Source organism: Peromyscus leucopus, chromosome 16_21 (assembly GCF_004664715.2).
Source record: "Peromyscus leucopus breed LL Stock chromosome 16_21, UCI_PerLeu_2.1, whole genome shotgun sequence".
NCBI classification, from domain to species: Eukaryota; Metazoa; Chordata; class Mammalia; order Rodentia; family Cricetidae; genus Peromyscus; species Peromyscus leucopus.
In genome coordinates this window covers 26,255,403-26,274,139 of record NC_051084.1, presented here as the reverse complement: position 1 = coordinate 26,274,139, position 18,737 = coordinate 26,255,403, and the positions used below count along the sequence as shown (strand labels likewise).

General features: G+C 44.5%; 1 protein-coding gene across 1 annotated transcript; it reads right to left on the bottom strand.

Annotated features, from left to right (window-relative positions):
* Positions 1-1,584: 1,584 nt before the first annotated feature.
* On the bottom strand, positions 1,585-16,713 carry Cdk1 (cyclin dependent kinase 1). The gene is made up of 8 exons (XM_028877238.2): positions 16,607-16,713; positions 14,122-14,184; positions 10,273-10,429; positions 9,128-9,251; positions 6,421-6,591; positions 4,363-4,526; positions 3,943-4,084; positions 1,585-1,884 (listed from the first exon to the last, which is right to left on the bottom strand). Exons 2-8 carry the CDS (start codon positions 14,156-14,158, stop codon positions 1,786-1,788), a joined length of 894 nt encoding a protein of 297 aa, XP_028733071.1. The 5' UTR covers positions 14,159-14,184; positions 16,607-16,713; the 3' UTR covers positions 1,585-1,785.
* Positions 16,714-18,737: the final 2,024 nt, after the last annotated feature.

Sequence of the window (18,737 nt, the reverse complement as noted above, 5' to 3'; positions counted from 1 at the left end):
CCCAGTTACTTCCGTAACAGAGCACACGGCTGAGATCATTTCAAGAGGACTGCCTCCAGACCATTGTACTTTATTTTCTTCTCTTCACTAACCAGTCGGTACTACACAGGAACACTTCAAAATCTACAGGTCCTCTGAAAGGTAAATGAAGGACAACAGTATCTGAAGCTACCTACAACAGAAGCAATGCTCTATAAGCAATCTTAAAAGAAATTAAAGTACAATTTGACTTCAAGTGCTTCAAAATTGGAAGTTTTTAAGTCATTTAAATCATGGTGCGCTGATCACTGTGTTAGTCAGGACTCTCGAGATTAAATGTCAGAAACCCAATTCAAATTAAGCATACAAAAACCTGAGGGGGAGGGAGGGGGGCCAAATCCCCAATTCATGCCCCTAAGGAAGTTATTAGGAGGCTCAGGTTTTAAGGCAAATACTGCAGGAACCAGGGCCTATGACCAACCCTCACCCCAGGGCTCTCTAGTCACGAGCCCGGTTTACATCAGCAGCAGGAAAACGTCACCACCACAGGTTTCTGCAGCAAACAGCATTGGCCAACCACTGACTACTTACTGATCTGCCCAGGTCGGTCCTGTGAGTAGAGATTGGCGGCAACAGTTACAAAGCTCTAGGCCTGCCTCCAACACTGGAGCTCTCTAAACACACGAGAACGTTTCCGAAAACTGGAAGGACTGAAGACCTGTCTAGTGAACTCGTTCCCTCCAAGTGAGACAGACAGAAGCCTCTAGAATTGAAGCATAATGCTACAGGGACTTCCCTGACTCCGGTGAAGCACAGGGGCTGAGTCTGAGCTACTGTAAACTGAGCCGGCTAAAGGAACAAACAAAACAAGTCTATTCCAACTAGAGGAGCTCAGTCTTTTCAAGATCCCCCCAAGAGTAACCCTAAAACACCTCAGCCTTTTACTCTAAAAAGAGCAGTAGATATTGCCTTTGACTACGAGCAGATACATCAGGCTGCTTCGAAGAACCACACTAGGCAACCTAACTAAACAATGTAATTCCCAAAGTGAGTAATTTCAGCTCAATATTTGGACAAGGACATTTTTAGACACTGCTAATAAACAACACTGTCAGAAGAGTTTAAGCAGTTTTCAAGTTAGGCTTGGAAGCCAAGGCAACCAGTCTAACCTACCTGACTGCAGCACAGGAGCCCAACTGGACAAACAGCTTTCACAGCAATTCCCAACAGTGTCCTTCCGCTCTGGACAGCCCTTGGTCTCTAGCTGTAAAACTCAGCCCACTCTGGGGCACTTATCTGTCGGTTTTATGTTCCTGAAAGATCTCAGATCTTGGGCCTTCTCATCCACACTTAAAAAACACAAGTAGAGAAAGTCTCTGCAGAGGCAGACTGTAGAGTTTCCTCGTGGCAAGACACTGACAGGAAACTTAAATACCCCGAGGATGAAGGCATTACAAAGCACCATGAAACCTGAACTCAGCTCCTTCAGAACGCACGGTGGTCCCAGCGGTAGGAACAGCTGAGTCTGGAATGATTCAGGTCTCCCAGTTCCCTGCAGCAACACTTTTACTTTCGTTACAGTAACAAACAGCCACCAGTGAGATCTACACATGTACAGAATTATTATATTTAAATTCATATGGAATAATATTTACATGTTAATTAAGTTATATGTATGAAATGAGGAAAGTCCAGGTGACGGTTTACAGACCAACAGAAGGAAAATATACAAGACAGGAAGGAAGAGAGCCAACAGCAAATGCCACTATCTGGCCCTGCCACAGCAGGCAGGACTGCCACAGAAAGCTACATCTTCTTAATCTGATTGTCCAAGTCATCAAAGTATGGGTGCTTCAGGGCCATTTTGCCAGAGATTCGCTTGGCAGGATCATAGACTAGCATTTTCTGGAGAGAAAAAGAAGAAAAAAACTTAGAAAATAGCCCTTTAAAACCCCCACAAGCCTTAGCTTCTTCCAAGAGCGAGCCACATTCATAATTTCAGTGAGTGCCTGCTTGGGGGAACTTAGCTTCAGCAACTCACTACCAAGCCTGCCCTCTATTTACCCCTCCAAGATGGTCAACTCACAGACCTCTGTTAGGAATTATAAGGTAATTATAGCCTCTGTTATAAATTGTAAGATAAGCACTCAGACAGTTTTAAAACCGAAACATAAATTTACAGATTATCTAGTTAATTATATCTCCCTTGAGAATTACATGTCCATCTGTTATTCACAACATTCCTGAAAAGGTGGTGATCAACTATTGTGTTTCATGATATAGTGTCCAAATAACACTTGCCCAGGCCAACAAAGGAAAAAATCCACAATATGTTTCTATAAACACAGCTACAATAGATGGATTATTTACAGTAAACCAATTTATATACTCCGGAGAAAGTATTTGGTCTTAAATTTGTTCTTACATTTTATCTTCAGAGAAAACGAAATCACTAACAGACCAAAAGCCCACTCCATCACGGCTAACGGGGCTTTGAACTACAGTGCAGTGGAGGATGACCTTGAATCTCCTGATCCCCCTGCCTCTACCTCCCAAAGGCTGGGATAATAGGCAGCTGCCACCACACCAGGTTTGTATGGTGCTAGAGACCGTAAACCCAAGGCTTCGTGCATGCTGGACATAATACTGGCAGGGCTCCACCCTCAGGCCATACAGATACTTCAGCTAACTAGTTACTAGATAAACTCATGCATTCATTCAGGATTGTATGAAGGCTTGGAGGGCATGTCAGTTAATCCTCACAGCACAAGGGAGATATGCTGTAGTACTCTCCAGATTAAGACACCAAAGTCTCTCAAGGACATTAAGAAACTTGTCCAAATCCGTAAATGTGGAAAAATACACTGAAATCTGAAGCCAAGTCTAATCAATAATCCACAGTGGTTTCCAACTGGAAATGTTTGCTTCTCCGGGGTCTGCTAAGGATAGAGACATTGCTGAGTGTAGCACGGCAGTCTTCTGAGTGCAGAGGACAATGACACTGTCACAATGTTCAGCGGGAGACAGGGCCACAGCAAGAATCAGCTAGTCCAGGGTGTCACTCAACTGAGGAAACCTTGTTAAGTGAAGTGGGGGGAATTCTTTATGTTCAAAGACTGGAGAGCTAAGAGTAGAGTCCATGGCCAACCCCCATGCAAACCTACCTCCATCCATGACCCACCAGCAGCAGAAAACAAACGAGAGCTGGCACCTTTAGATGTGACCAGCAAGCTGGGCCCAGAATACAGCAATGGTTCTAAGTTAACCAACACCACCAACACACAAAGAGTGTGAAGGCTATGGAGTCTGGACAATCTGAGCTCCATCTGGTGGCACAATCTATAGATTGTGACGGAGCTGAAAGACCAACTGGAACACATATTTGAGTCCTTCTAGAAATTAGAATTTAAACACTGCTCTACCTACAACAAATTCCCTAAAGCAGGCCTTTAACAGCAAGTTTGTTCTTTGCAACATTTTTGTAAAGAAAATAACTGCTAATTGGGTGCAGTAATGTAACTGAAGAAAAATCAAAATTCTGAGCCTTTCTCAGAGAAAACTAGGCCAGACCCAAGAACCGGAGTTTACACTGTAAAAAGCCTGAATATCTATCTCAAAGTATCAAGCAGTTGTGAACGAAGTACAGTGTGAGAAACACACACAACAGCCAGGAAGGAGTCCTTACAATTCAGCAGCGCACCCTCAACGGTGGAAAGTGGGAGCCCTGGCCTCTGCTACTGCGTGCCCACTGCATCTACCAGTGAGCAGCAGAGGAGACAGTCTAACCCTGAGGTTACTCAGACCACGAGCACTGCACATCTCAAAGGCAGCTGTCCCCACAGGCATCTAACTCCAGGACTCTCTTCCTGCCCGAGTCCAGGACTGAGTATGTCCAGTCACCCCATGTGTCGCTACAAACACCCAAGAGCACTCTGCTCAAACCATAAAGCACAGCCGGCTTACTGAGAGCAAATCCAAGCCGTTTTCATCCAGGTTCTTGACGTGGGAGGCGAGGCTCCCTGGCTTCCACTTGGGAAATGTGTTCTTGTAGTCCTGCAGAGACTCTACTTCTGGCCACACTTCATTGTTAGGAGTGCCCAGAGCTCTGAAAGAAAAACAAGATGCGGGCTGGAGAGATGGCTCAGCAGTTAAGAGCACTGACTGCTCTTCCAGAGGTCATGAGTTCAATTTCCAGCGACCACATGGTATCTTACAACCACCCATAGCAAGATCTAATGCCCTCTTCCGGTCTGCAAGGACACATGCAGGCAGAATACTATACACATAATAAATAAACATATAAAAAAAAAATGCTATCACATACTTGGTGCCTTTGATTTAACCTTATAAGCTTTTAACAGCTCAGGCACAAAACACAATTACCTGAAAATCCTGAAGAGCTGGTCAATCTCCGAGTCACCATGGAAAAGCGGCTTCTTAGTGGCCAATTCTGCAAATATGGTGCCTATACTCCAGATATCAACAGGGGTGGAGTAACGGGCTGATCCCAGCAACACTTCTGGAGATCGGTACCACAGCGTCACTACCTGGTACAAGATGGAGCACACGTAGTCAACGTTCCTTATACAGCTGCTTCACTGGGTTGTCTTTTAGAAAGCCGTGCAGGCCTCACCAGGAATGTAAGTCAATTAACTATTTACAAAATACTTAGCTGAAGCTAATTAGTTTATTTCTGAGTTCTGCTCATTAGTGGGTAAAAACCATAAACTTGCTTTTCAAATCATTGAAGTAGAAGGATCAAAGTAGCTACAGCCTGGCTGGGCTTGGTGGCATCTACCCGTAATCCCAGCACTTCAGCACTCAGGAGGCAAGGCAGGCAGATCTGTGAGTTCCAGGCCAGCCTGGTCTACAAAGTGAGTCCCAGGCTATCCAGAGCTCCATAGTGAGACCCTACAGTCTCAAAAACAAACAAACAAAAAAAAAAAAATAGCTTGATATGTTCCAAAAAACTTAAAGCAGGAAAAACACTGAATAAATAATAGATGGTTTAGGAATGGTACTGTACAAAGTACAGGTTTTGTTTATGTTAACATAGCAGCTAAAATTAACATGTGTTAGAAACATGAGCAAAAAAAAATTTGATTAGTGATTCAGAACTAATTAACCATAGTATATTCATCAATATAGTGACTCTATGACCTGGAAGAACAACGCTAATGAGGTCAACAGCAGCAATAGCCAAAGAAAGAAAATTCATCTAGGTGTGAAAAACAAAAAGGAAGAAACAAGACAGGCTGAGAGAGCAGGCAGCTGAGTGGAGCTTGCCTATCAAGTAGCATGTAAGGATCTGAGCCCCAGCACGGCATTCACCAGGCACACAAGTGCCCACTCATGATCTCAGCACCCAAGAGGCAGAGGTAGTCTTCACCATCACCCAAAGAATTTGAGGTCAGCCAGGGCTCCAGGAGACCCTGCCTCAAAAACCAAAAGAAACAAGGCAGGAAAGGGACAAGGGTCTGGTCACCTGACACCATGGATTCCACGTTCACAACTCCCCAGGTGTCAATGTTCTTGCACTATACAAGTCACTGCCCTTTCAGACACACCCGAGGAACCCAGTCCAGTGATGCAGACTCTAATCCCAGCTCCCGGGAGGGGAGGATTCACAAGTCCAAAGCCTATCTGGTCCAGTGACTTCAAGGCCAGCCAGGAAAACTTCCTCAAAGTAAGAGGTAAGAACACAGTTCAGGGGTAGAACACTTGCCTGGTATGTGTGAGGCCCTAGGTTCAAGCCCCACTGTGGAGGAAAATCAACCAACCAACCAATGAAATGCCAACCATCAAGAGAATACTGACAAAGCTTGATGACAGGGCCATGGTACAGCTCAGTGACGAAGCACTTGACTAACATGTGCAGGACTAGGGCTGTAAACTCCCTCCCTCGGGGCTGGAGAAATGGCTCAGAGGTTAAGAGCCCTGGCTGCTCTTCCAGAGGTTCTAAGTTCAATTCCCAGCAACCACATGATGGCTCACAACCATCTGTAACGAGATCTGATGCCCTCTTCTGGCCATGCAGACATACATGCTGTATACATAATAAATAAATCTAAAAAAAAAAAAACTCCCTCCCTCAAGTATATTACTGGCTCCTAAATGTATCAGAATAATATATACCTCACACAGTAAAACCTGCCTTTTAATTGATCTGAATGAACCTCTAGCAGGGTCCAATCAGGAGGAACCACAGCTCTGGGAAAGATCAATATAAACAAGTAAGAACTCCAAAAGCTACAGTAAACCCCTTACTTCTGTGAGGCCTCTCCGGGAATCTCCCCTGATAAAACATGCCTAAAGTTTCAGTGTGAAAATATCTGTATTTCACATACACTCGAGTGACTTCAGAGGCAAGAAGAACAAACGGATACTACCAGAGCAGAAACTTTTCTCACCCAGTTCTTTCTTGGCAGTCACCCAGCTCACCTCGTGTGTGTACACTCTAATCGGTATCCCAAAAGCTCTAGCCAGGCCAAAATCAGCCAGTTTGATTGTTCCTTTGTCATCGATCAATAGATTCTGAGGTTTCAAGTCTCTGTGAAGAACTCTTCGGGAGTGACAAAACACAATCCCCTGGAGGATTTGGTACAGGTAGCTCTAGAAAAAAACAAGTCAGAAATTTAACCATGCCACAGGACTCTGAAATGATCACTGTTTCTGAAGAAATTATGACAGAGAAATAATTTAACTACGAAAAGACCTTTCAGGCACCTTTCCACCACCATCAAGTCGAGGGCAGGAAACCTGTCCATACAGTGTAAGTGTATGGAAGGATGTACCTAGACCCACATGAGCATTTAAGCTTTTGTCCCCAGTCTTCCAGTCACAAGTTAGCCTCCTGCAGAGAAGTTCCCACACACACATCAAGTGCTTCCTTCTGGAATAGTTGCTCTTTCTCATTTCTCTCACTCTACACATGCACTTCCTCTTTGGAGACATCTGACTGACGGCAAGTTTGAAATGGGAAAATATGTAAAACAGATAAAACTCGTGTGTGTGTGTGTGTGTGTGTGTGTGTGTGTGTGTGTGTGTGTGTGTGTGAACACTCGACTATGTTTGCCCATGCAGGTACCAGGGCAGAGGTGGAAGTCTGTCTTCTGCTATAACTTCCACCTTAGTTTTTGAGGTAGCATCTCTCACTAAACCTGAAGTTCGCCATTCTGGCCAAACTGGCTGGTCAGTATACCCCTGGGACACACCCCCTTCTCCTCTGCCCACCGCCACACCTGACTCGTACAGATGCTGGGAACCAGAACCCAAGTCCTCATGCTTACAACAGAAGCATTCCCCCACTGAGATGTCCCTAAAGCCTCACAATCTAGTTCTGAAAACAAAATGAGTCTTTGTGTTACAAAACAAAATGAAAATGAGGGGGGGGGACGGCAAAAAAATATTGACATTATTCTAATACATCTGATCTAATATATTATCTTCAACAAGACATAAAACTAAAACAAAGTACAAAAGCCATTAAGAATATTGTGATGGGTAGTTTTATGTCAACTTAACACAAGCTAGTCACTGGAGAAGAGGGAGCTTCAGTTGAGAAAAAAAAAAAAACGCATCCATAAGGTCTGGTTGTAGGCACGCCTGTAGGGCATTTTCCTGATTAGTGATTGATGTTGGAGCCCAGACCATTCTGGGTGGGTCCATCCCTGAGCTAACATATATGGTCCTTGGTTCTATAAGAAAGCAGGCTGGGGGTTGGGGATTTAGCTCAGTGGTAGAGTGCTTGCCTAGCAAACGCAAGGCCCTGGGTTCGGTCCTCAGCTCCGGGGATAAAAAAAAAAAGAAAGCAGGCTGAACAGGCCATGAGGAATAAGCCAGTAAACAGCACTCCTCTATGGCCTCTGCATCAGCTCCTGCCTCCAGGTTCCTGCCCTGTCTTCCTTCAGTGATGGACTGTCAGCAAAATAAACCCTTTCCTCCCCAGGTTGCTTTGGTCATGGTGTTTCATCACAGCAATAGTAACCCTAAGACATACATAATATAAAACATTGGCAATGGTGGGCACCACTAACAAATTAAAGTGAGAAAAAAAGCAAGGGAAGGAATTATCATTGTGTTACTAAAAAGACCTTTTAAATTATTGAACAATATCGTAATATAGAAAGATCAGTGAGTATGAATAGGCTATGCATAAATCATGTTAAATATCAAATAAATAACTATAATAAGCCCCTTTACATAAACTACTGAGACTATTTAAAAGATACATACAATCAAATTTGGGTAATGATATAATAAAATAACTGATCTTTAGAGGTCATATGGTCCTATCTGCCAAGATCTTAAATATAAACACATATTTTATTCCAGTCCAAGAATTCATCTCAACGGTGACATAAAGAGGTGGACTCAGTGGCACAAGCCTACGATCCCCACACTTGGGAGACAGAGGCTGGAGGATGGGAATTCCAGGGCAGCCCCTACTGCACATAAAGACAATCACTGCAGCATGGTCTACAAGAATAGCAATCACTAAATTAGGAAGTCACAGAAATGGCAAAAAATGGAAATGGTTTAATAATGGTTATTAAACCATTCATGAAACAGAAATAAAAAGGCCAACTAATGTGTGTGCAATACATATACAGAGATGATCCCATTCTTTATATACATACAAAGTCAACATGACAGTGTCTCCAAGAAAGCAGATGGTAGCTCAGTATAAAAATAAAGCTGGTTTAAGGTTAACACACCTTTACCTTAGACATTTAAAATCTATCTACATACATTTGCTGAGAAAAATGCTTGCCTAATTATGCACAATGCCCTGGGTTCAATACCCAGCACCACAAAGAATGATATGATATATATACATTTATAATTTAATTGAAATACAATGTTTACATTAACCAAAACGTATTCTTCACAGAATAAGACCACTGAGCCTCAGCCATGGCATATTCTGTCTCCAGCAATGTAATACATCGTCTATAGTATGGTGTTTACTCTCCACTCCACAACTGTCTGGTAATAAAATAAGCACAAGATGATCTGTGTGGGGAAAAAAATAAAACCCTCTCTACTTCTATTCTCTTACAGGGTTTCCAACATTCACCCACAAAACACAAGGATAAGCCCCACACTCAGAGTGCATAAGCATTTATAAAAGTATGTAAAGCCTTACCTTAACGAGTGAAGAATCCATGAACTGACCAGGGGGGATAGAATCCAAGTACTTCTTGAGATCCATGGACAGGAATTCAAAAATGAGATACAACCTGGAGTCCTGCATGAGCACATCCTGAAGACTGAGCAGAAAAACTGTGCGTGAGAGTCCAGCAAATACCTCGGCCCTCTCGCTTTCCCCAAGTACAACTGCTTCTGAGAGCTTCACGATGATCAGGAGCTTCTCATAAACTACCTTCACGCTGAAGACTTGAGGAAGGCATTTCAGGACAGTAATTTATGTCTTCCTGTACATCCTGTCTTTGTCCCTCAGCTCGTCTTTCATTGAGATAAATTAACTATGGACATTAAAGGTGAACCAACCTAACTTTAACAGGTGTTCCCTACTCCCAGCCCCAGCACAATAGTTAGACCCAAGACAAGAGTAGAGGCCTGTCACCCCAACTAACAGAGGCAGAAGCTAGGATGTTAAGGCAGAGGATCTCTAAATTCAAAGACTGCCCAGGCTACAGAGTGAGTACAAGGCCAACCTGGGTAATTTTGAGATCCTGTCTCAATTTAAATTTAAAGAGGGCTGGAGGCTGGGTGTGGTGGTGTAAAAGCCCACAGTTCCAGCACTTGAGGCTGTTGAAGGACAGGCTGAGTGAGCCAGAGTAAAATCTTGTCTCAAAAATCCAAAACCCCAAAACTAAGGCAGCCTGGATACAGCTCAGTGGCAGAGCACTCTCTTAGCATGCCCAAAGCCCTGGGTCCAGTACCTAGTACCACCAGAAATTCTAATGAATCACTAGACCACTTCCTCCAAGACCCAGTCCAAACGAGTCAATAAAAAAGTAAAACATTGTCCCCGCTCAGCCCTAGCTACGTGTGTAAAGGGCCTGTGGAGAGCTGGGCTCTGAACAGGAGCTGACAAAGGTCCTCAAGGAGCAGCTACCATGCCTGCTCCTCCAGACAACGCCAGTTCTCAGCACCATGTCTGGAATTCTTTGAACAGGCTATTCTCTATCTCCTCCCAGTATCATAATCAACAAAAATAAACAGGACTCTATCCCACTCCACCCAGAAACTAAGCAGATGTAAAAATTCCCACATTAAGGTTGATCTGAAGTAGCATGGGGAGAATTTAATTCAGACATAGCACACCTGACTATATTTGGATGGCGAAGTTCTTTTAACAGAGAAATTTCCCGAATCGCAGTACTAGGCACTCCTTCTTCCTCACTTTCAAGTCTGATTTTCTTCATGGCCACTATCTGGCCAGTAGTCCTGTGTCTACCCTTATACACCACACCATAAGTACCTGAAATGAAGCAAAGAGATTTTTTAAAGTGAACCCTTAAGGTGTCACATGATAGATATGCCTGCTGTGTGACCAGACAGGAGGTCACCTCACACGAACTTAAAACTTTCCATACTTCCAAAAAGAAACCTACCATACCCATAGCTTAAGAATAAAATTCTGGGGTCACCCAAGTCTCCCCAGTTAAGTTTCCTTCATGAGCCAGCACATGAACATTAGGAAGTGGATCTCCTACAAGCTGAAATTCACCAGTCAAATATCCTGCATGCAATTAAAACACTGAGTAACGGAAGCTCAGAAAACAGTCCCTAGAGGAGGCACCGTGACACTTTCAGAAAACTGTAATGATGTATGCTTTCCATGACACTTTTACACATCTCAAAATGTAGTCAACACTCCTTACCCAAGCACAGAGAAACAGAGACGAATACCACACATTTTATGAGGACCAATAAAACTGCTACTGCTACAATTGCAAGCCTGCCTCCAGTTGGGAATGTTGAAAACACCAACCTGAGTGTCACATGAACAGCATAACAGTAAGAAGAGACAGTGGGGTGTGGCAGGCACAGCAAGCCGGACTAATGACCCAGCTCACACCTGTGCTGCAAGCACTTCCCAGGTATCACAGGCACCTTCTAAACTCGGGGTCCAGTTGAAGAGGTACTAAACTCCCTGGTTATCTATATACAACTTTGTTGGACAGCTTTTCATGGCATCAGTATGACTTCAAAAATGGCTAGAACACCAGGCCTGGTGACACACAGCTGTAATCATAGCTACTTGAAAGGCTAAGGGCTGGACAACTTAATGAGACTTGCCTCAAGAGACAAAGATCCCAGCATGGTGTGTATGTCTGCAATCCTATCACCTGGACTAGAGCAGTTTCTTCCCAATGTCTAAGCCACAGCTTTTATTGGTTCCAAGACTCTGCCCCAATGACCAACTGCTTACTAAGCAGTTTGCTCAGCAGCAAGTGGACACCCACATGGTATCTGTGCCAGCATTTTTTTAAAATTCCAGGACAGTATGTTTTCCTAACAATTCGGTCATTTTAGTGATATTATTTCAAATAAAATCCTATTTTGACCAAATGCTAGCTGACTTTGAATAACCAAAATATTCCAGCTAAAAAGTACTGGCTACATTTTGTCTGCAAAGCTGCAGGAAATCTCTGCACTCACATGTTCCTTAAGGGTGGATATCTAACTTGTATGAAGCACACAGCAGCTAAGCCATTAGCAAGATGACATTGTCTGGGCAGTCTCAATTAGCAAGTTTTATCACAATCCAATACAAAATGATTAATTCTGAATTTCTACAGCATTTTCTGTTTCCTCCCAGTGCACTACTTCAATCCTGGAATCATGTGCAGAACTAAGTCATGAGCAGAGCCAACACTCAGTAAACACTGATTCTTAGACAACACAGAATTGTGTTGACATGGCTCTTCTCAATGAATGTCTGCAATAGGGCTAAACAAAGCACAACCACCTCACTTGTTAATCACTGAACACTAGTTATGAAATAAACATGTTTTTGATTCAGAAGTATTTTAAATCATTTAATAATGGGGGGGGCAGGTATCAAACAAGGCTGGAGAGATGTCTCAGGGTGAGAATTCACACTGCCCTTGCAGAGGACCAGTACCTACACAAAACAATTCAGAACCACCTGTAACTCCAGTTCCATAGTGGTCAACACTGGCCTCCGTGGACTCTGCATACCTGTACAAACCCACACTCAGACAACTATATACAGTAAAAGCAAGCGTAAGATCTCAGCTACCCTGGGGGTAAAGGCCCAATAGCACTGAGTGGTAAAAGCCACGAATCCTCACAAATGTTTCTGGAGTGCTTATTAAATGCCAAGGAAGCCTCCACCAACCAGTGTAGACAGCTATGTGAGTTGAAGACTGTCTTGCTGGGCACGGTGGCCAACAATACGCAGGTGACTAAGTAAGAAAACACTAACGTGGTAGAGACATATCTTCTATCTTATCCACAGGCTTGACCACGTAGCTAGTATTAGCACAAGAAAATTCTATGTGGACAAGATCACCTAGTTTTCAAATTATTTCAACAAGTCAGTTTTTCAGCACAGCCTACACAGAACCCAAGACAGCCAGACACAACGGAGCAGACAAGCCTCTAGGTCGGAGAAGAGTTCAGGAAAGCAGGTGAAGGTGCTGCGGTACCTGAGCAGTGAGAGATGTCTGGGCCTCAGCCTTTGTGGAGCCTAAACCTGGAGCAACTAAAAGGAATACTGAGGCGGAAACAAGCAAATTCCCTCAACTTAGAGCCTTGTTTCTCAACATGTGGGTTGCGACCCCCTCTTTCACAGGGGTCACCTAAGACTACGGGAAACAGACATTCACACAGTTCACAACAGCAGCAAACTGCAGTTGGGAAGTAGCAACTGTATGAAAGGGTCGCAGCACTAGGACGGTTGAGTTGAGGAGCACTGAACTAGAACGAGTCGAAAAGAGAAGCCAGCATGGGATGGCCTTAGATAGCCCTATCTGAGGGGGTCAAAGAATCCAATGGGAGAGGCAGGCGGCAGCAGATGAGGCTGCTGAGAGGGGTGGTCACCGTGTAAGGAGACCATTGTGGAGACGATGGTCACATTAGGGCAGAAACCCCAGACTCCCATCTGAACACTACGTGGCTTACTAAATTCCCTGCCTTGGTTTTAATACCCTGTGTAAGTGGGGTCTCTGAACAGAATGCAAATGCAAATGGTCCTCAACAGAACCCACAGACAAACAAGCTCCATCGTTTGCTCCTGGAGAGCTAAGAATGACGTCTCGACTCCTAGGTAGAAATATGGACATTCTGTTGCAGGGAGAGAAAAAAAGAAAGAAATAGGAAAGGGTTATTTTCATCCCTCATTTATGCCACATGGGCCTAAGCATTGTTCAAAATACTCCAGAAAGGACCTGAACAACACATGAAAGCCACAAAGTTTAAGCCATTCTTGCCCATGGTAACCGCACAGAAAATCATTCAGCTTAGTTTGTCAATTACTGCACCTAGTTTACATACAACTTACTCTAATATTTAGACTTAAGACTAAAAGTGTATTGTGAAATTAGCATAATTCTACTCCCCGAAACACACACACAAGCTATCAGTAGTGTTTCCGAAACACAAGGCATCCAGGTGTTCAGTACCAGAAGTGAGACCAGCTCAGTGGTCTAGTGTGTGAGGCCCTATGGTCTCCAGGATTCACAATAATTTAAATTCTCTTGAATGAGAATGGTTTAGGTTATAAGTAAACTATGTCTTGCTGTGGCTGTGATAAACACCCAGACAAAGACAACCTAAGGAAGGGTTTGTTTGGACTCGGAGTCTGGGTCACAGTCCAGCTGCAGCAGGAACACAAGGCAGCTGAGAGTGAGGTTTACTAAGGCTTAGCTCCTTCTCTCCATTTACAGTCCAGGATCTCAGCCAGGGCGTGGGGCCCACAATGGGAGGAAGACCCTGCCCACTTCAATATAGTTGAGATAATCCCCTCCCCACAGGAGTGCTCAAGAGTGATTCCAGATTCTGTTAAGGCGACCACTAACACCAACTGTAACAGCGTGCTAATGCACATAAGTACAAATACATCAACGACTGCACTTAATGTTTTTGTGTTACACAGGAACACTCATGAATTGTTTTCAAAAACTTTATACTACAACCACTCACCTTCTCCAATTTTCTCTATTTTGATATAGTCTTCCATGGTTACTCAACAGGTTATGATGGACCCTAAAATAAGAGCAAACACTGGTGTGATTACAAATTGTCTTCCACAGTGCCTTCTGCATAGCCCATAAATGTTATTATATCAAAACATATCACCAGGGGTTAGCTACTCCTGCAGTAGCTCTCAGAGCCTTCTCGGCTCCCAAGACATTGCATTTGCATATTCTATACGGCATTGTATTTGGCCTCTTCACATTTCACAAATCAAGCCCGCCTGGTGAGAAAGGCCTGTCATCCCGGCTACTGAGGCGGCTGATACAGAAGGATGAGAAGTTAAAGGCTGGCCAGAACAACTTAGTGACACTATGTCTCAAAATTTAAAGAAAAAAAAAAAGAAACGCATAAGGCCTTGGGTTTGACTTCCAAGACTGTAAGTTTCAAAAAGGACCAGAATAGTGATTTTAACACCAACACATGCTAATTCTACCCACCTATTTCAAGACACACTACTGTACTAAATTTGTACCGTTTTAATTTTCTGAAAATCGTTAAGAATCTACGAAAAGGATGTCATGCCTGATGTAACCCTAGCACAAGGAAAGCTGAAGCAGAAGAGCAGGTTCAAGGCCACCCTCTGGCCTCGTTTACTGCAACACTGTCTCAAAAAGAAAGGATGTGCCACCTTCCCTAAAGTACAACCACTAGAAACAGCATTTGTTCTTTATAAAAGCATGTGTTTATATTACAAGCATCCAGTTTACTTGAGCAGCAGGAATGTTTTTAGCCACTCAAGCGAACTGAATGCCTTTTAAAAAGCAGCCACAGACAATCCCACTCAAGACACTCCAAGGGAAACGTGCTGGCTAATTTTATGTCAGTGTGACACCAGCTAAAGTCATCTGAGAGGAGGGGACCTCAATTAAGAAAATGCTTCCCCAAGATGGGGGCTGCAGGCAAGCCCGTAGAGCATTTTCTTAGTCTTGACCGGAAGGGCCCAGATCATTGTAGGTGGTGCCATCCCTGGTATCCCATGGTCCTGGGTTCTATGAAAAGGCAGGCTGTGCAAGCCGTAAGAAAAGAGAAAAAAAAAGCTAGTCAGCAGCATTCCTTCATGGTCTCTATACAGCAGGCCATGCCTCTAGGTTCCTGCCCTGTTTGAATTCCTTTCCTGACTTCCTGTGATGATGAACTGTGATGTGGAAGGTAAAAGTCAAATAAACCCTTTCCTCCCCAAAATGCTTTGGCCACAGTGTTCCATCACAGCCATAATCCCAAGGCAGTGTATTTGTACAAAATTCTAATCACACTTGCAAAGTGTCACCAACAAAAGAGAAAAAGAAATCCTTGCCTCAAAGAATGGTGGGGAAAAAGCTAAGCACCTTTGCCATGAAAGCCCTTTGCCACAGATCACCAAAGAGCTGACATTTTGTGAGTTCTGTTCCTCACGGATTCCTTTCCCAAGTAAAATGAATCCCGGAATCCCAGATCTCACAACTACACAAGGAGTCAGTCAGTGGCTCAAAAAAAAAAAAAAAAAAAAAAAATCTCAGCGATGCGTATTTTATGAAATTACAATGGACATTTTAAAAAATCCCTTTTCTTCAATAATGCCTACGTCGTATAACTATAGAACATGAAAACTTTTCAGCCCCTTTTGTGCATACAGCTAAGAGTTAACGCGTCTTCAAAGATGGCTCATTTCCTTCCAACATTTTCCAGGCTCCTGGGGCTGGAGCTATGAGCTGCCCAGTGCACCTCTCTAGACCAGACCTCCAAGTAGTGGGGGGATGGTGATGTGCACACCAGAACCTTCAGTAGTCGCTAATTTTTTTTTTTTTTTTTAAAGACAACGGATGTTAAAGCATCACTGTTTCTACGTCTCGGCCGTTCTTAGCCTGGGTGCCGTCTGTGCCCGTCTACAAGCGGAGACAACTAAAAATACAAAGAACGATCCCAGGTTCTTCCTTGGCTCTGGACCTCGATAGCAATGCTTTTAAACGACCACGGAGCAGTCTCGGCCTCAGTACCCACGGAGGGCCTCTGACGTGGTGCAGCAGCCTAGCTCAGCCCCGGCGGCCGACAGGGCCTGGGACCCGGCTTGGCACCCCGCCCACCCCCGGGGCTCCAGCGAGGCCCTGCGCCTCTGCAGGGACCCGGGGTTCGCCTGAGGCCCTGCACGTCCGCGGGGACCCCGGGCTCAGGGGAAGCCCTGCCCTTCCACAGGGGGGACCCCCGGGCTCACGGGAGGCGCTGCCCCTCCACAGGGGGGACCCCCGGGCTCACGGGAGGCCCTACCCGTCCATAGGGGGACCCCCCGGGCTCAGCGGAGGCCCTACCCGTCCACAGGAGACCACGTCCTCACGTGGAGGTCCCACCCGTCCACAAGGGGACCCTGGATGCCGTGCCCCGTCCACGGGGGATGCCCCCCGGGCTCACGCGGAGGCCCCGCAGGCCCTGCCCGCACCCGGCCCGCCTCACGCCATACCTCCCTGGTTCCCGCGGCCGCCACACCGCAGTTCCGGACTGCGCGGAAGCAGCGACTCCGGGAGCTCCGAGGCCGAGTGCCAGCAGTTTCAAACTCACCGCGATAAAGCGCCTGGGATCCACCAATCAGGGTCCCCGTAGACGTTCAAAGGAGCCAATCACAGCCGAGCTACCATGGGGCGGGGCTGCCTGGGAGCCCAGAGCGCGAAGGGGAGCGGAAACCGCGGCTGGAGGAAAAGTAGGAGGGCGGGCGCCAACTGACTCTGAGCTCGGCTTTCCCTCTAGGGTTGTCCTACTGTTTCTCGACAGTCCGATCTAATTTTTTTTTCTCTCTCTCTCGATCTCCTCTCTTTTGTAATTTCCCTCCAGGAGTAACACCATTCAAATGTATTAAATTGAAATAGCTAGCCACAAAAGTGATATTGCCTTAATGTAGAGAGTCTCTTACTTTTGCTGCTAACATTTAAAACTGCTTTTCAAATATATATATTCCGCCTTTAATCCCAGCACATGCATGAACAGGAAGACCTCTTGAGTTCCAGGCCAGCCTGGTCTACAGAGCGATGAGCTCCAGAACAGCCTACACAGAGAAACCCTGTCTTGAAAAGCAAAAACAGTGTATATATGTTTGTGGGGTGTGTGTGTGTGTGTGTGTGTGTGTGTGTGTGTGTGTGTGTACAATATTAAGTTTCATTATGAAATTTCCAAATAATATTGGTCTTGGTTAATTCTCCTCAACCCTTCTCCTGGTACCCTCACCATGTAAGGGCACATGCCGCACCCCACCCCCAGCCATCTATGTCACTATTGCCAGCCCCAGGAGACTCTCCTTTTTCCCCTATGGAAAAGAGCTTCTACACACACTCACATATGAACATTATATGTTCCTGCAGATTTCACTGATGGTGGTTTTACTTTTCTCTTATTTATTTATTTATTTATTTATTATGCATACAGTATTCTATCTGCATGTATGCCTGCACACCAGAAGAAGGCATCAGATCTCATTATGGTTGTGAGCTACCATGTGGTTGCTGGGAATTGAACTCAAGACCTCTCTGGAAGAGCAGGCAGTGTTCTTAACCTCTGAGCCACCTCTCCAGCCCGATGGTGGTTTTTTAAATGAGTGATTAGCTGGACAGCAGAAGGATCACATCTAAAGTACCTTGACGAGATGATGGAACACTGAAAGACGTCCTCAAAAATGCAAAGAAAAATGCCTGTCTGTCTCTGTGATGTTATACATATGTACCCACACTTTGCTTTTATATTGTGTATAAAATGTTAAAATATCAAGTGTTTTAAAATATCGCCACATAAGAATTTTAAATATTCCTTAAAAAGCAAAACTGCACAATGCTAAGAACAAACAAAAAGGCATCTATTTTCTACGCTCTAACAAAAGCCGTAACTCATCACCACCCTCCAACCGCATGCCTGAAAGGGGATCCGCTCCACCTTGAAAAGATTTTTCTTTTCTTTCTTTTTCAAGACAGTGTTTCTCTGTGTAATAGCCCTGGCTGTCCTGGAACTTACTTTTGCAGACCAGGCTGGCCTTGAATTCACAGAGATGTGACTGTCTCTGAGTGCTGGGATTAAAGGCGTGCACCACCATGCCCTGCTGAAAAGATTCTTAACTCTTTGAGAAAATAAAGCAGTGTGATATGGTGCTGGAGAGATGGCTCAGCAGTTAAGAGCATTTGTTGCACAATCATGAAGATTTGAATTCAGATCCCATTACCAACAAAACAAGCCACACATCCTGTAAATGTCTATAATTCCAGCTCCAAGGAACTCATGCTCTCTCCTCGCCTCCCTATGTTTGTACAGGCATGCAGACCCACACACATCCTATACATACACACACACACATGCACACACACACACACACACACACACACACACACACACACACACACAAAAATAAATATTTTAAAAAACCAGAATGATAAAGCTGAGGATAATGAGAGACAACCTAGGATGGAGTTGTCTTTGCCTAGACTTCATAAGAAGAGGAAAGTGGATTGCAACACCTGTCTCTTAGAAGATCTGTATTAGGATGAAGAATAAGCCAGTTTAGACATGCAGGGTTTTTTTGTTGAAAAAATTTTTTTCATACGAAATACTTTGAT

Bases quoted from the DNA above. Each gene is read 5' to 3' on its own strand.
- Cdk1 (XM_028877238.2), bottom strand. From the start codon at position 14,158: ATGGAAGACTATATCAAAATAGAGAAAATTGGAGAAG. The intron at 9,252-10,272 runs GTGTGCTATGTC...TTTTCTGCTCAG, and splicing joins CGCCATCCAAATATAGTCAG to TCTTCAGGATGTGCTCATGC. The intron at 6,592-9,127 runs GTAAGGCTTTAC...GTTTTTTTCTAG, and splicing joins TGGATTCTTCACTCGTTAAG to AGCTACCTGTACCAAATCCT.